The 16,099-nt window shown below is 58.0% G+C and overlaps 2 protein-coding genes across 7 annotated transcripts in view; one reads left to right on the forward strand and one right to left on the reverse strand.

The window, feature by feature from the left end:
* Rgs11 (regulator of G protein signaling 11) lies at positions 1 to 7,285 on the forward strand. Of its 5 annotated transcripts, none has more exons than XM_047533005.1 (17): positions 4 to 297; positions 397 to 493; positions 566 to 616; positions 685 to 791; positions 1,445 to 1,496; positions 1,605 to 1,663; positions 1,968 to 2,044; positions 2,194 to 2,275; positions 2,800 to 2,868; positions 3,971 to 4,000; positions 4,073 to 4,134; positions 4,226 to 4,339; positions 4,440 to 4,555; positions 4,732 to 4,819; positions 4,907 to 5,045; positions 6,271 to 6,353; positions 6,449 to 7,285. In XM_047533005.1, exons 1-17 carry the CDS (start codon positions 235 to 237, stop codon positions 6,570 to 6,572), a joined length of 1,413 nt encoding a protein of 470 aa, XP_047388961.1. In that variant the 5' UTR covers positions 4 to 234; the 3' UTR covers positions 6,573 to 7,285. The 5 variants fall into 5 exon arrangements, with proteins under 5 accessions (XP_047388959.1, XP_047388960.1, XP_047388961.1 ...); XM_047533006.1 differs by having other exon boundaries at positions 3,977 to 4,000; XM_047533003.1 differs by having other exon boundaries at positions 1 to 297; positions 397 to 616.
* Positions 5,646 to 16,099, reverse strand: part of Fam234a (family with sequence similarity 234 member A) — a 25,305-nt gene continuing 14,851 nt past the window's right edge. Inside the window, exons 2-12 of one of the 2 annotated variants that reach the window (XM_047533002.1) lie at positions 14,692 to 14,991; positions 12,812 to 12,928; positions 12,344 to 12,532; positions 11,727 to 11,857; positions 11,430 to 11,562; positions 11,054 to 11,183; positions 10,579 to 10,719; positions 10,177 to 10,252; positions 9,804 to 9,959; positions 9,369 to 9,471; positions 5,646 to 9,290 (exon numbers count right to left, since the gene is read on the reverse strand). In XM_047533002.1, the coding sequence (XP_047388958.1) occupies positions 9,085 to 9,290; positions 9,369 to 9,471; positions 9,804 to 9,959; positions 10,177 to 10,252; positions 10,579 to 10,719; positions 11,054 to 11,183; positions 11,430 to 11,562; positions 11,727 to 11,857; positions 12,344 to 12,532; positions 12,812 to 12,928; positions 14,692 to 14,959 (1,650 nt within the window). In that variant the 5' untranslated portion in view covers positions 14,960 to 14,991 and the 3' untranslated portion in view covers positions 5,646 to 9,084. Of the gene's footprint in view, positions 9,291 to 9,368; positions 9,553 to 9,803; positions 9,960 to 10,176; positions 10,253 to 10,578; positions 10,720 to 11,053; positions 11,184 to 11,429; positions 11,563 to 11,726; positions 11,858 to 12,343; positions 12,533 to 12,811; positions 12,929 to 14,691; positions 14,992 to 16,099 lie in introns of both variants that reach the window. The other variant, XR_007106054.1, reaches the window with a different exon arrangement.

A 16,099-nucleotide genomic window follows, 5' to 3' on the forward strand; every position in this document is an offset into this window, starting at 1 on the left:
TCCGAGTCCACCCCATCCAGGGACCCTCGCCCCGCTACAAGAGCGCTGCAAGTGGGACACTCGGCTCAGGCCGAGCTCAGGAGGGCATCCCTGGGTACCCTGCGCCCCTGCGCGCATGTAGCCGCTTGAGGCTTCAGGCTCTCCAACACAGGCTGGGCGGCCGGCCTCTGCCCGAGGCCCCAAGGGTTAACCCAGGCGGGCGGGGCGGGGCCACTCGGATGTCCGCTGCTCAGCATGGCCGCTAGCCCCGCGCCCTGTGGCGGGCGCCCCCGCGAGCAGAGGCTGCACCTCCGCAAGGTGGGCCCGCCGACCTGCGGCTCCGGGGGGGCTGGAGGGCGCGCCGGGAGCGGGGTCTGGGAGCACCGCGGAGCGTCCCCTCACTGCCCCCTCGCCCAGATGGAGCGCATGGTCGTGAGCATGCAGGACCCCGACCAGGGCGTGCGGATGCGGAGCCAGCGCCTGCTCATCACTGTCATCCCGCACGCGGTGACCGGTGAGGCTGCGGCGAGGGCCCTGAGGGGGAACGGGGAGCCCGGCCTGCGCCCACCCAGCCTCTCCCGTGCAGGCGGCGACGTCGTGGAATGGCTGGTCCGGAAGTTCTGCATCTCGGAGGAGGGTGAGGGTCGGCCAGCCCCGGGGCTGGGGAGGGTGGAACCGGCCAAGCACTCACTCCCGCCCCCGCAGAGGCCCTACACCTGGGCAGCCTGCTGGCGCAACACGGCTACATATACCCGCTGCGCGACCCACGCAGCCTGGCGCTCCGGCCGGACGAGACGCCCTACAGGTTCCAGGTCAGGCTGTGCGCCTGAGCTACCCTGCCCGCTCCCCGCCTGTCAATGGGGACTCGGGAGGGTGGCCTGCGGTTGCTGCAGGGGGGTGTGGTGACGTCACCGGGCTGGCGGCCCACCGGCCCCCCCCCCCCCACAGGAGGCCAGGACTGGAAGTGTCCCTGTGGTGGGGGCCAAGTTAAGGGGTGGGGGATTCAGTTTGTTGGGGCTACACCAGGACCCCCATAAAAGGCAATATCTGCGGAGAAGCCTGCAGGGGGTGTCCCTAAGCCCCACCTTGAAGAAGGCTGTGTTGGGGTGAGAACAGAATCCCTGAACCAGTGTGTGTATTGGAACATGGTGGAGCCCTGCTTCCTGCCCTTCCCGGACCAGCGACCCCAGCAACCCCAAGAGCATGTGACCACATCCGGGGCTTGGGCAGTCCCACCCCCACCCTATCTTGGAGGGGAGACAATCTCTGTGCAAAATCCTAAAGCATGAGTAGGACTCAGTCCAAGTGAAAAGAATGGAAAGTGGTCCATTCCACTGGCCCACTTGAGGTGGGCAGATGGCCAGCGGTCTCCTTAGAGGGAGCTGTGAGGGTGAGGGGCGTAGCTGGGGTGGGGTGGAGCGTAGCTCAGGCAATACCAGACACCCTTATTCGTGCACATGGCCAGACACCATACTTCTGGACAAGCACTCTGTGGCCGCCTGCTGAGCTGGACTATGGTGAGTATGGAGGATTTGGGGCTAGCTGTGGGTCAAGCTTGCAGGGCTGGTGATGCCATGGGGCAGGGCAGAGCTTGGCTCTCTGCAGCCTGCTCCCTGTCCTTCCAGCCATCTACTTGGCCAAGAAGAACATGCGGAAGCCGGGAGCCCTGGTCAACCATGAGAAGGTGAGGGCCCCTAGCAGGCTGAGTCTAGCAGGAGGAACCCACGCCTCACAGTCCGCCCCAGAGCATATAGCCCAGGCCTTGAGACAATCCATACATGCCACCACCTGCTTTGCTCTCATTGGGCAGGCCCCCACCCTGAAGGGGCAGCTGAGTGCTCCCAGAGCCAGAGAGACAGCTCTGTACAGGGCCTCTGGGGTGGGTTGGCCTCCCTTCCAGGTGGAGAGATAGCACACACACATCAGGTGGGCCCATGTCCAGAGCTGGGTATGGGAGGGGTCACCCACGGGAGACCTCATGCTTCCAGGAGCACTATGACCAGTTGCACAAGAAGATCAATCACACCTGGGACCTGGTAGTGATGCAGGCTCGGGAACAGCTGCGGTGAGCCCTGTCCCTACGCATGCCCACCCCCTGGCACCAAGCCTGGCAGCCCTGGAACCAGAAAACATCCCAGGCTCCAGGCCCTGAGCAGAGTATGGCGGGGGGGTGGGGCTCTGCTTACCACCCACCCCGGCCACCTGCTCCTCCAGGGCAGCTAAGCAGCGCAGGAAAGGGGACAGGCTGGTCATTGCATGCCAGGAGCAGACATACTGGCTGGTGAACAGGCCCCCGGTGAGTCCCTGTGCCATGAGGGTGGGGTTGGGTAGCCGTCGGTCTGGCTGCATCCTTGGAACCTTTCCTGAAACTCTGACTTGAGTTTGTAGGAATGACATACCCCTCCTGTTCCTGATGGGTGACAGAAACTGTTGTTTTGCAGTTCAGGTGACATTCAGGATTGGGGCTGCCTGTAGTCCCAGATCACAGGACCTGTCAGGTCCTCTGCAGATCTAAGGGAGGGCTATAGGGGAGCCTGGGGGACTGAGCCCCTTGTGAAGGCCAGGCTCAGCTGCAACAGAACTGGGCTTTGGAGCACTACCTGGGATCTGGCCTTCCCCAGACCCAGGTCTGGCAGGTGACTCAAGGCCCCCTCTCTCTGGGGATTCATTCTGGGACGTGGGAGTGAGTAAAGAGGATGGGGCTCAGGGCCAGACCAGGATTGGTTTCTTGCACAGTTTCCACATCAAAGGATGAAGAGCTTCAGAATTGGGGTCCCTAGGGATAGGGACCTAGCACCCTATCCTCTCTTCCTTCTGCAGCCTGGGGTCCCCAGTGTGCTGGAGCAGGGCCCAGAGAGGGCCTCCAACAACACCAGTCAGGTGCAGATGGTGAGCGTCTGCACACCCACTTGCCCTGGCACACACACTTGCCCTGGCCCACCTGCCCATGCCTTGCCCCACCACCCACCATGGGACAGCTTGGGCTGTGCTTCATTCACCCATCCCCCTTCTGTCCTTTGGTCCACACAAATGCCCTGATGTACTCCAAGGGCCCTGCTCTACTCCTGGTATAAGCCCCCTCAGGGACTGGGGATATGGCTCAGTTGGTAGAGTGCTTGCCTAGCATGTGCAAGGCCCTGGGTTCAAACCCCAGCACCACCACCAAAAAAAAAAAAAGTACCTTCCCAGTCCCCTGCTAACTCTTGTCCTCTCTCCTCCCACCTGCCTGTGTGCAAGTAAGTGAAGTGGGCCTGGGGGAGGGGAGGGCTTTCCCCCAGACCAGCACTGTGTCAGGGAAGTGGAGGGGTGGCAAGCAGGGCTATGGCCTGCACCTGGGCCACATCACCTCCCTTCAGGGCCTCTGGTGGCCTGCAAACCACAGGAATCAGGCCCTGGACAGGAAACTGCTCATGCCTGTCCCACCCAAACAAGAGTCCAGAAAGAATTGTGTCCTCTTGTCTCAGCACCCTGACTCTTCCCTGTGCAAAGGCAGCCAAAGAGTTGGGGCAAGCTGGAGTCTGGAACAAGCACCCCCAGCACCCTACTGCGTGCTGGAGAATGGGGAACCTGGGTCAGCCACTCTCCTGGGCCTGGGCCCCTGTGATGCCCTGGGTGAGTTAGAACTGGGTTCCCCAATGTGATGCCAGTACGAGGACTTCTCACGTATGTGTTGTTTAAAAGAATACTTTAAACACCTCTGAAAATATGACCAGTTAAACATAACTGGGGGACTTCAAGGCCACTTGGAGAACCTGGGGTTCTATGGAACATCCTGGAAATCTTCAGACTAAAGGCTCCCAGAGGTCTCCCAGGTTTAGAGAGAAGAAGAAGGGACTTCTCTCTAAAAAGAGTCAAGGAAGGGGTTGGGGGTGCTGGACCTTTCTCTGCCACATCCTCGTAGCAGGAGCTCTGCTCTAGTGGTGTTGGGCAAGTGGGGTTTCCAGCTCCGAGGGGAGACCTGCCTGGTCATGCGGCCACCTGTCCCTTCCAGACACAGAGCTTGGATTTCTATAAGCAAGAGGTAGGTCCTGGGGGTGGGGCTGGGCCACCCATGCTCTAGCCCAGGTCCCGACTCATGGCTCTGGCATCTCAGATCGAGCGTTCCAGGACAGCATTAGGCCGGACCCGGGTGAAGTCCTCCATTTGCCTTGAGGCGTGAGTCCAAGTGGGCAGGAAACCCCCAGCCCAGCCCCTTTCTGGACTTGCTTGCCCCGAGGCCCCTCAGCACTGCCTGGACACCTGCCAGGTTCCTGATGTTCAGTCACCAGCGAGGGCCACACGACCCCATCCTGGCGGGGTGTCTGCCCAGCAACCCCTGGATCACAGATGACGAAGCCTACTGGTCCGTGAATGCGCCCATGTGAGTGAGCACAGGCTGAGGGACTGCGGGCGTGCCTCCTGCCCGGGGACTGGTGGCAGCCAGCCTCCCACCTGCCCACAGCCCGACCCTCTCCTCCCAGGGTGGCTGTGCCCACAAAGCCACGTGTGGAGCGATGGGGCTTCAGCTTCCAGGAGCTCCTGGATGATCCCATGGGGAGGGTCCACTTCATGGACTTTCTTCAGAAGGAGTTCAGTGGTGAGAAGTCCCCAATCCTCCCTGCTCATGGCAGGCAGCTTGAGGGAGGCTGCTGCCTGGCCCTTCCTCCTAGGCTCCCACTGGATGCCTCAGAATCCTCCTGGCCCAACTGGCCTGGGACCCCCATCTTGGCTACCCCAGGGTAGGACCCCTGATTTGGCTCCCCTGGTCCCCAGCGGAAAACCTCAGCTTCTGGGAGGCGTGTGAGGAGCTGCGCTTTGGAGGGCAGGCCCAGATCCCCACTCTGGTGGACACCGTGTACCAGTGAGTGTGGTGGGTTGGTACCAGCTGGCCAGCGTGAGGGCATGTCCAGCCTGGACCCCACCCCGCCAGACACTATCTTCACCCCAGGCAGTTCCTGGCTCCTGGCGCAGCCCAGTGGGTCAATATTGACAGCCGGACAATGGAGCGAACGCTCGAGGGGCTGCGCCGGCCCCACCGCTACGTCCTGGATGACGCACAGCTGCACATCTACATGCTCATGAAAAAGGTGACTGTCCTGGGCTGGCGTCCCCACCCAGGCCCACAGGCCCTTCGGTTTCAGTTGCTTCTTGTTGTGTTGCCTGTTGGATTTTGTCCAGAGCATTTGCTTTGGAGTGGGTGTTTCCCACACTCCTCTGCCAGGAGCATGGGCAGCCCTGCACTGTGTGCCACCAGGCCCCTCCCACTCCTCTGTGGCTGGTGCTTCCGTGTCTCCGCTGCGGTTCTAACGTGCAGACCCCACAGTAGTCATGCCTGATCCTTTATTTGTTACTTTTGAAAAATAACAAGTTGTGGGCTGGGGATACAGCTCAGTTGGAGGAGTGCATGAGGCCTTGGGTTCACCCCCAGCACCACACAAGAAGAGTTGGGCTGCGGTATTGGCCCAGGGTGGTCAGTTAGGCTTGGAAGTCGTTTTGGTTTGGGTGGCACTGGGGTGCTCTACCACTGAGCTGCACCCTCAGCTTTTTTAAAAAAATTTTAAGTATATTTTTTTAGTTGTCAATGGATCTTTTATTTTATTTATTTATATGTGGTGCTGAGTATCAAACCCAGGACCTCACGTATGCCAGGCAAGTGCTTTACCACTGAGCCAAAACTCCAGGCACTTTAAAAATGTTCTTAAAATTAATCTTAAAAATTAAATCATCTTTAAATTTTACGAATGTCTTGCTACGTTGCCCAGGCTGGCCCCAAACTCCTGGGCTCAACTGGTCCTCCAGCCTCTGCCTCTTGAGCAGCTTGGGCTGCAGAGTGTGCTACCACACCCATTTCCCACCTTGGTTTTTCTTTCTTTTCTTTTCTATTTTTTTGGCACTGGAATTGAACCCATAGCCCAGCCCTTTTTTATTTTTTATTTTGGGGCAGGGCCTCGAAAAAATACTGAGGCCAGCCTGGTTCACCTCTCCACCTGTGGGCACTGCAGCTCCTGCCCGTCTTCTGTTTTATTGTAGTCCCACCAGATGGGAGCCAGGCCTCCCCGGCTCTGCCCAACTTGAGCTGGGCAGGTAAGGATGGCTGCCACCAGCAGCCTCTCTGTGGGAAGGACAAGGCCAGCAATGCTGGGACGGACCCTGTTGAGGAGTGAGAACTTGGAGGCGTCAAGGGCAGGATGCTCTCTTTTTAAATAAGTTTGATTTTGTATGTGGTGCCGGGGATCGAACCCGCGCCCCACGTGTGCTAGGGAAGCGCTGTACCACTGAGCCCAGCCCCAGCCAGGATGCCATCTCTTGCAGGACTCCTACCCGAGGTTCCTCAAGTCTGACATGTACAAGGGCCTGCTGGCCGAAGCTGTGGTTCCATTGGAGACAAAGAGACGGTGAGCTCAGGTGCCCTGTGCTCACTGAGTGGTGAGGCCCTGCAGGGAGGGGACAGGGCCCTCCAGCCACTTGTCCCAGCCTCTTCTTGCCACAGGGTGTTCCCATTCGTGCGGAAGCCACGGCTCTCCAGCCCCTGCCCTGCTCTGCCGCCCATCTCTGGGGAGCCCACGGCAGCTACGGCAGCTGGAAGCCCTGCAGGTGGTGATGGGGAGAGCTAGGTGGACTCAGGCTCACCCCCACAGCGACACCGACTGTGGGCCACTCCTCCTGAACTCTGCAACTCCTCCCTCGTCCAGAGGGCCCAGTCTTGCCCGCCTTTCTACAGCTCCTCCTTTCCCTCGGACATGCTACTGCCTGCCCAGAAGGGACTGGTCTCCAGGAGGGGTTTCACTAGCCAAGCTTGGCCAGATGAAAGGCGAGGCTGAGGCCATGTGGAGGTCCTGGCAGTCTGCAGCCTTCTGCCAGCACTGGGTGCCCTTCCCCACCTTGAGGGCACCAAGACAGCTGGCACAATAGGACACCTGTCACGAGATGAGGAAAAGCAGGCCTCTGGGCACTCCACCCTGCCCAGGAGCAGCTCCACCGCCCTGTGACCCTAATCCTGCTGAGACCTTGCCAGCCTGTCCCGCCCACTCTCACAAGCCACCCGTGGCACCCTTCCAAGGTTTGACAGGCGACTCCACGCCCCACTCTGATCAGGAGGCTCCGATTCCCTCAGGACAGCCAGTGCCCACTCCTCCCACCAAAACTTCCTCTGGACCACTGGTGTTATTTCCCACTCAGGCAAGGGCGCCCTACTTCCCTAGGCCTAGGCTGAAGGCATAGCTGGTTCTTTTCGAGGTGCAACCCCTCCCACAGGGCTGACCCACATCCTCCCCCTTCTGTACACTGGTACAGAAATAAAGAATCTCAGCCCTAAGCTGATCCCACTGTGGAGTGCACGTGTGTGAGCATGTGGTGTACACGCTGTGTGTGTGTGAGCTGGCCCAGAGGCAAAGGTCAGCGGGCACGGTTCAGGTGTAAAGGTGGCCTCCCTCAGTGTGTGGGATGAGGGTGGAAGGACCCAGACTCTCGGGCTCCAGGCTGTGCTGAGACTTGGGGAGGTGGAGGGCACAGCCTGTGCCCTGGCAGGCCAAGGTGAGCAGGGGCCGGTAAGGATGCTGGCCAAGAGAGAGGGAACTGCCAAGGAAGCTGCTCATGGGAGGGGCTCCTGGCATGAACATCTCCTGGGGCAGCTGTTCCCAGCCTGCTCTAAGGCCCTCAAGTTGCAAGGGGCACAGAATGGGCAGAGTCTCCAGGACCCTGAGTGGCATGGTAAGAAGTCTAGGAGGCAAAGACTGTGTGGTTGGAGGGAACCTGTGAACAGACTTCCTGTCCTTAGCAGTCACCAGGTGAACGGCAGAGTGCCCACCCCAGGCTGGCTCTACGGAAGTCCCCAGGTAGACCCTCTCTCTGCCCTGGCAGCTTTCATATATGCCAGTGTCCCTGTAGCCCCTCCTATAGCCCTCTGTGCTCAAGGCCTGCAGTTGGGTTGGTTGCCTTTATTTCTCAAGGACAGGGGATCTGCTTCCCAGCACAACACCCCGTGTTCAACCTCAACCCCACATCCCCACCCCAGAACTTCCCATGGAGGAGGAGGAGCAAGGCTATCTGAGCAGCTATGAGACCAGAGTAGTGCTGAAACCACAGCCAGCTCCTGAGGGCTCCTCATTCCCAGGCCACATGGCACCTCCTTGAAGCCCCTCTCAGGCCTGCCCTGCCCCAGTGGCAGCAGGTGCTCACCCAGCCCCTGCGCTGCAGCTTCTGCTGGACCCAGGGTCATGGAGGACAAGGGACACAGCTTACATGGGGCTTGGTTCCCTGTCGTGGAGCAGTTCTCAAACCCTAGGGCCCCTTTCCCAGGTTATGTGGAGACTGCTGGGCCTGTAAATTCCTGCTTTGCTTCTCGGAGCAGACAGTGGATGGCAGGCTCACACCAGACCAGGGCTCTTCTACACAGTGCAGGTTTATTCTGTAGTTTCTGCTGTGACTGGCGTCATCAGGCTCTTTCCTACAGAGCTCAGGCTCTGGTCTCTGCAGGGCTGCTCCATGCAGAGCACAGCGGCTGCCCTTGGGCCTCAGGAGTGACAAGGCACAGAGTGAGTCCTGCATCAGGTGAGCACCAGGGAGTGGGGCGGGAGGTGCCCCCATGACCGGGGGGCCTCCGTAGGGATGGCAGCTCCTGTGTGCTGAGGGCTGAGTGGACGCACTAAGGACACCTGTGAACTGTGGTGCAGGCCCCTGACCACCAGCAGGCGGGACCCCCACTCTGCATCCCTGTTCCTCTCCCCCAGGGGAGTCGCTTCCCCTCCTGGGAGTTGATGTCCTATAGTGGCTTCTCTGGCCTGGGAGAAGCTGGTAAGGTCAGGGCACAGAGCAAGGGTTTCATGCCACAGGGTGAGCTCTGCACATACAGCCCTGGAGGCTGCAAGGGCACCCTGACCTGCTGAGACCCTCGAACAGAGTGAAACCCAGTGAGTCTCAGTGCGCACATGGCATGCTGGGTCAGGAGCCTGGGCAACCCCATGTACATCCTCGGGTGCAAACAGTAAGGCTGTGGCTCCCCAGTAGACCGTCACCAGGGTCAGGAGTGGGGGGTCTGTAGGAGGCCAAGGGAAGGGCCCATTCCCAGGGTGCCTGGCTTCTGCAGTTGGAGTCTTTCCTGCATGCTCCAGCTGGCTCCATCTATACCTAGCTCCGGTACCGTAGCCGGGAGAAGCGGTCCCTGACGGCCTGATCGCTGTCCGGCCCGCCATCACCCAGGCGAACCACCCTGCTGCCTGGGACCAGGTCCCGTACCTTGTGCTTGGTCACAGAGACCAGACCAGGCACATCGGGGCTCGCTGGGCCAGTCAGGAGGACATAGGCAGCATGGCGGCTCGGCTCAAACAGGAGCGCTGTGGGGGACAAGCTGTCAGAGCCTCTCAGGGCCAGCCAGAGCAGACCTGGGTGCCCGGGCCCACGACCACACTCACCGTCAAAGGCAATGATGTGGGCAGAGATGTTGACCAGCTCCAGAAGGACGCTGGGCAAGGTGGGGTGGAACATGTATAGACTGTGCTGGGCGACTCTGGGCTCCTGGAGTGAGGACCACCAACAGGCCTCAACACTCCCGCTGTCCCCGGGTCACGGCCACATCCTAGGCAACACTCAGGCCGCCTTCAGGGATGCTGCCGTCAGAGCCACCATGCCCCGAGCTCGGCACCCACCTAAGCCTCCCTTCCCCAACCTGGGTGGGGTCCTGTTCCTCCCTGGCATATATTCCTGCCAGCCCTCCCCAACCCAGATCCCCTTGTGAGCCTAAGAGACCCCTCTGGGCATGTTCCCACTAGGCTTCAACTGATTTGGGATGGGCCTGCCACCGAGCCTGGCGTGTGTGTTCAGGGTTGTCCCGAGTGTGTCCCCCATACCATCTCATTGGTGCTGGCCAGCTCATGGAGGCCCCAGAAGAGGAAGGCTGAGCGGTGGTCTGCAGTTGGCAGGCTGGCAGATGGCGGGCCCCCAGGGAAGCTGGGGAGGGCCTGGCTCCATAGGACAGCCCCACTGCCAAGGTCCAGAAGTAGGATCTGGGGAGGAAGGGACACTTGGGTAGCACTGGGACAACCTCAGGGCTTGCACGGGCACAGGTGCCCCCATCCACACCAGCATTGGAGGCCGCTGCTCTCTGGGGGTGGCCAGAGCCTTCTCTCTGGTTCTGAGGGCAGCTGCCTCTGAGGACACAGTGCTGCTCCAGTTTGCTCTCAACTGTGTCAAGTTGGAACCTCTGGAGGAAACAAAGCCCACCTGTCTATCAGTGCCAGTTCCGTTTTCGATGACCACGGTCAAGGTGTCTGGCTTGTAGTGGCCAAGGATGGGTTTTCTGGAAGAGGGGTAGGGAAGAGGAGTTCACAAGGGATTTCTGTAAGGAGACTAGGATGAAGGAAATACCTGGAGACGGTATGCCATCCAATCCTCTGTGTCCATACCTGGACAGGGCTGGGGCTGCCCATATCTGGCCCCAGGAGCAGAAGATGACCCTCAGAACCAGAGGTTTCACTGGCCCCACTATAGGTGCAGGGCAAAACCAAGGGCCAGGAAAAGGCCTCTGGCAGAAGCACATGGACCCCTCTAGCCTTCCCCCACCCTCCAAGTCAGCCAGGGGTGGGCTGGGGATGCCAGGAGGGGACAAGGGGAGAGACCCCATACCTCAGGACCTGGGCTGCACCGAGGGTCCACCTGGGTGTCAGCTCCTGCCCATCCAGGAGCACACAGGCCTCAGAGCTCACAAGGAGTAAGTCCTGGCCAGATTTCCCTGGGACGCTCACCAAGTAGCGAATGGCTCCAGAGCTGGACAGGGGAACGGAAGGAAGCACACAGGGTCCCTGGCTGCCTCCTGCCCATCAGGCCTGTGGAGGCTGCCTCCTGCACGTCCCTATAGCACAGCCCCGTTTCTCAGCACCCAGCTGGAGGGTAAGTAGGACCCTGGTTGCTGGGGGAGAAGCCTCCCACCAGGACACTCTCCTCAACAGGACCCTGGTTGCCGGGGGAGGAGGAGGAGCAGCCCACTAGGAAGGCCTCAGGGCCCAGAGTTGCCAGACGACTCAGCCTGCTTGGCTCGCCTGTGGTCCTTGCAGGTCCTGAAGCCCGACCTGGGGGACAAACACCCGTACACCAGACCAACCTGCGCAGGAGTTGCTTGGGGGCAGAGGTGTTGAGCATGCTCTCCCAGAGGGGGTCTCTCTTGAAGGGGCTCTCTTTCCCAGTCACCCTCTCATAGAGACCCTTCACAGAACAGCCGCACAGGGAATTTGCTATTCAGAACAGAGAATCAGGAGTCACCGGGGTCAACGGGCAGCCCCACACACAGCATGCTGTCACCCCTGGTCCAGGCACTTGGGCCCCCTGAACTACAGGATTAACCAGCACCTCAGTGGACAGCCTCGGGGCGAAGCTGAATTCCCTACATGCTGCTTTCTCCAGGGTGCTAAGCTCATCTTTTGAAGACCAGCGCCACCGCGAGAATGAAGCCCACCCTGGGAACGCAGGAACCGGCATACCACAGGGCAGGAGGATGTAGTGCGCGCCTGTCCGGGTGACGTGGAGGAGGGGGCTGCTGTCTCCATCCACACCAAGGCTGCCTCTGTGGCCAATCTGCCGCCCAGTGCTGCCTGAATAGAGGTACCCACTGACCTGCAGTGACAAAGGACAATGGGGGAGAGGCAGACCTGGACCTGCAGAAGAGCCTGGGGTCAGACCCAATCCTCTCTGGGAGGTGGAAGTGGACAAGGAGGTAGAGGGGAGGCTGCATGTGTGTGGGGTTGGGGACCGGGGAGGAGAGCGATGTGGGACGGCACCTGCTTGGCCTCCCGGGTGAGGATCAGCAGGTCTGGAGCCCCATCACCGTCGACATCGGGCACGTGGAGCAGAGGCTTCAGGACAGAGGCATTCCCACCAAAGCTGCGGGGGTGGCTCCACAGGGTCCCCCCTAAAACCAAGCACACCACCACAGCACACGGCTGCAAACACCCTTCTTGCAACGGCCCCTGGGGAAGTGTCCATGCTGAGGGCCCGTGGCCTACACACTCAGAAACAGGGACATGTGTGAATGGGCCTGATGTCCTTGTCAAGAGGCACAGACACCAGGCCGAAGACATAGCATGCCCATGTGAGAGAAGACGGGTGGCCACCAGAAAGCAGCACAAGGGTCATTCCTGGGAAGACCTCTCTTCCCGGCCTCCAGCCTGGACCTCCTACTCCTGGGCACCAGGCAAGGGCTGCTCTGGAACACCCAGGGCCAATGTGACCCTTCCCACCTCAGGTGCAGTGCTGGAGGCCCCTCAGGGCCCTGTGGCAGCCACTGAGCTGCCAGAAGAGAGCACCTCAGCGTCAGATGCTTGGTAGTGTTCCCGGGGCTGTCCCCAGTCACCGCCCACTATGCCTTTCTTTTCCCAGCCCTCTGCCTGGGGTCTACCTGTGAGCAGGTCAATTGCAGTGAGAGAACTGGGCCTTCCCACAAGGATGCAGGCAGATGACTTGCCGTCTGACAGCCGGGGCACCGTACAGTCTACCAGGGCCACATCTTGGGCCACAGGCCTCTCCCAGAGCACGCTGCCATTGGCCCCTGACACAGCAGCCACGAAGGCACAGGGAGAAGAGAAGCCTGAGGGGGGAGATCATAGCCTGTAGTCAGCCTGGTGCTGCCGGCATGCAAAAAAAAAGGAGGCCCTGCCTCCTTTGTCTCTGGTCCCTAAACTCACTCACAGCCCCAAGTGGGGCTGAGCTTGCCTCCTTGCCTCCTCCCACTCCTGGAGGAGGGATGGGATGGCTTCCAGAATCCCACCACTTGCCTCCCTAAACACCACAAAAGTGGGAGTGTGACCTAGAACAAAGACCCTCTCCCTTGCAGGGAGCCCCTCCTTCTCAGATAAAACCAAATTACCTTCATCAGCGCAGGATTGGTTGGAATTGTCAGTGCCGTTGGCATTTTTATAAAGAAAGACAACATCTTGGATCCTATCCCTGTTTATGTCTTCCATGGCCAGAAAGTCATAGGTAACTGAAAAAGAAGCCACAGACCATGTTCCACAGGCCATGCTTGTCTGCAGGAAGATCAAGTCTAATGCGATCCACTCCTCTGCTCTGCCTGCCACTGTGGGCAGGGTTTTCCACACACTTGGGAAAAGCAGCAATTCTTCATGAACATGACAGGCCAGAAAGATCCTGCCAGGTACGGACACAGGCAGGATGCTCAGGCATTACAAACAGGTGCTCGGAACACTTGTCTTTGGAAGGGATCCTCCTGGATCAGTCTGGGACCCAGAAAGTCACACTCGGTCCCCACAGGGCCTATTGCTTCCTTTGGTTCAAGGACTCAAATGATACACTCTGTCTTAAAATCAAACATCAGAAGAATGACAGTGGGCCCTTGGCTTACACAAAAGCTCAAAAGGAATCAGTCCAAACAGAGAGCTAAAACTACAAAATGCTTGGAAGAAAACACAGGGAAGTCTACAAGGCACTGGGTTTAGGGATGACACTCAAAGCAGCAAGAAAAAACTGATGAGAATCCATCAAAGTTAAGAGCTTTTGTACATCAAAAGACACCATCAAGAGGATAAAAAGGGGGCTGGGGGATAGCTCAGTCGGTAGAGTGCTTGCCTTGCAAGCACAAGGCCCTGGGTTCGATCCCCAGCACCGCAAAAAAAAAGAGAATAAAAAGAGGGGAGAGCTGGGTGGTGGCTCAGTGGTGGAGCGCTTGCCTAGCATGTGTGAGGCTCTAAATTTGATTCTCAGCACCACCTATAAATAAATAAAATAAAGATAAAAGAAAATGAAAAGATAACCCACAGGATGGGGGAAAATATTTGCAAATCATATGCACATGGGACAAGTGTCCAGAATATATAAAGACTACCACGACCCAATATCAAAAAATAAACCCAGCTGAAGAGGGGGCAAAGGGTCCCAAGAAGATACACGTGACCCCTCAGGACATGAAAAGACACGCCATGTCACCAGTCATCAGTGAGCTGCAAGGCAAGGCCCTAAAGAGAGGTCGCTTCAGACCCACTGGTGTGGCTGGCACAGAGGAAAGGCGGGAGAAGAGCTGCTGAGTTGGCAGGCTCCGGCGGGGGCTCGGGGGTACAGCTGCCAATGACAATTCTCTAACACACCATGTGAACAGAATGAAGGGAGTGCCACATAGCCCCTCAGACAGGGAAGGCCCGCACAGCACCACACCCGCCATCCCTGCCATCCTGGCACTGGGAGGCTGAGGCAGGAAGGTCACAACTTCAAAGCCTCAGTAACTTAGCAAGGCTCTAAACAACTTGAGGAGACGCTGTCTCTAAACAAAATATAAAAAAGGCCTGGGGTTGTGGCTCAGTGGTTAACCCTGGGGTCAATTCCTGGTATCAAAAAAAGAATAACCAAACTGGGTGTGGTGGCTCACACCTGTCATCCCAGGGACTAGGGAGGTTAAGGCAGGAGGATTCCAAATTCAAGGTCTGCCTGGGCAACTTAGTGAGGCCCTCTCTCAAAATTAAAAATAAAAAGGGCTAAGGATGCCACTCAGTGGTTAAGCACCCCTGGGCTCAATCCCTAGTACCAGAAAAGAATAAAAGGAAAATAAAAAGAAGAGTAGCAGAAAGGGCCACTTGTGCCTGCTCACCCCACCAAGGCAGTGCCTCTGGTTTCACTGAGGCTGCTCTGGAGCACCTAACACCTCAGGAGACACGGGCACAGAACTGCAGTCACGTCGCTGACTCACTGTCAAAGACAAGTCTAGATACAGTCCTGCTTCCAGGCCGAGATCCTCACCTGCCGCGTTGTAGTCGATCCTCCACATTCGCTGAGATTCTGGTCGGTCTGGACACGGGATAATGAACGAGACAACAAACACCACAAAAAGGCAGGCAAACAAGGATAGAAAGAATGCCACAGTTCGGCATCGGGAAAGCCGGGACTGTGGAGGTGTGCTTTTTAAGTTATCTTCATTTTTCAACCTGTTTCCCAGATTTTCCTGTGATTTTCTGTCTTCATTCTTCAAGGGGTGGATTTCGGCTTCCAAATCCTTGTTGTCCATCATCCCGTCACATCCCAAAACTTCGCTCCTGGTCACTGCATCAGTAAAACAAGAAGCAGTAAACCAGCAGCACACAGCTGCAGCTCCCAGCAAGTCTGCAGGATTCAGTTTCCTAGGATTCTGGCTGCAGCTGCCACTGTTGACCTCAGCCCAAGAAATAAAAGCTCCCTGACAGCTCAGGGTGTTAGTATGAACAGATTCTACCCGAGCAGACCTCCAATCAATCTAGAAGGGCACACAGGTGGCGCACAGCCAACAGGAAGGAAACGCCATGCCTCACACACTGGAGCTTCCTGCCTGCCACTCCAGGGTGTTGACTAAGCCCCCTGCCCATCCACTGGCACTGATGGGAGAGGCTGCTAGAACAACGTTCTCACACAGGAACGCTCTGGACTCCAAGTTCAAGGAATCTCAGGTGAAGATGGGAGTGGTATCTCAGCCTTGCTCCACCGTGTGACCCAAGGGTGGTGACTGGATTGGTCTGTATCCAGCAACTCCACTCCTATATGCCGACAAGAATTTAAGGCAAAGGCAAGATACTTGTAAACAAATGTTCTTCACTTCATTATTCACCATAGCCAAAAGAGAGAAACAACCTCAGTGTCCATCAGTGACCAAACAATTGAATAAACATGGTCCTTCCTCACAGGGCTGCCTCTCAGGCGAGGCTGAGGGAGTGAGCCTCCAAGGCCGCGCCACCTGCCACCACCCAGACACACACGTCCACGTTTGTCTGCCTCCATGTACATGAAACATACAGGACAGGCACATCTGCAGAACATTAAGTAGGTCAGGGTTGCTGGGAGCTTGATGGGGGATGTGGGGAGTGACCACGCAGGTGTGGGTTTTTCTTCTGGACAACCAAAGTGTGCAAAATACGCAGATGCACCAAATGTCACTGTTGGAAATTTTTTTTTTTTTTTTTTTGCGGTGCTGGGGATGGAACTCAGGGCCTTGTGCTTGCGAGGCAAGCACTCTACCAGCTGAGCTATCTCCCCAGCCCGGAACATTTTATGTCATGTGTGCCTGAGCACAACTGAAAACACAAACCTGTGTGCACTCCTCAGTGCTGAGGCATGGATTTTAATATCTTGGAGGTCAGGAGATGTGGTCTACACAGGTAATGAGTGAGTCATGATGGGG

Source organism: Sciurus carolinensis, chromosome 18 (assembly GCF_902686445.1).
Source record: "Sciurus carolinensis chromosome 18, mSciCar1.2, whole genome shotgun sequence".
Lineage (NCBI taxonomy): Eukaryota > Metazoa > Chordata > Mammalia > Rodentia > Sciuridae > Sciurus > Sciurus carolinensis.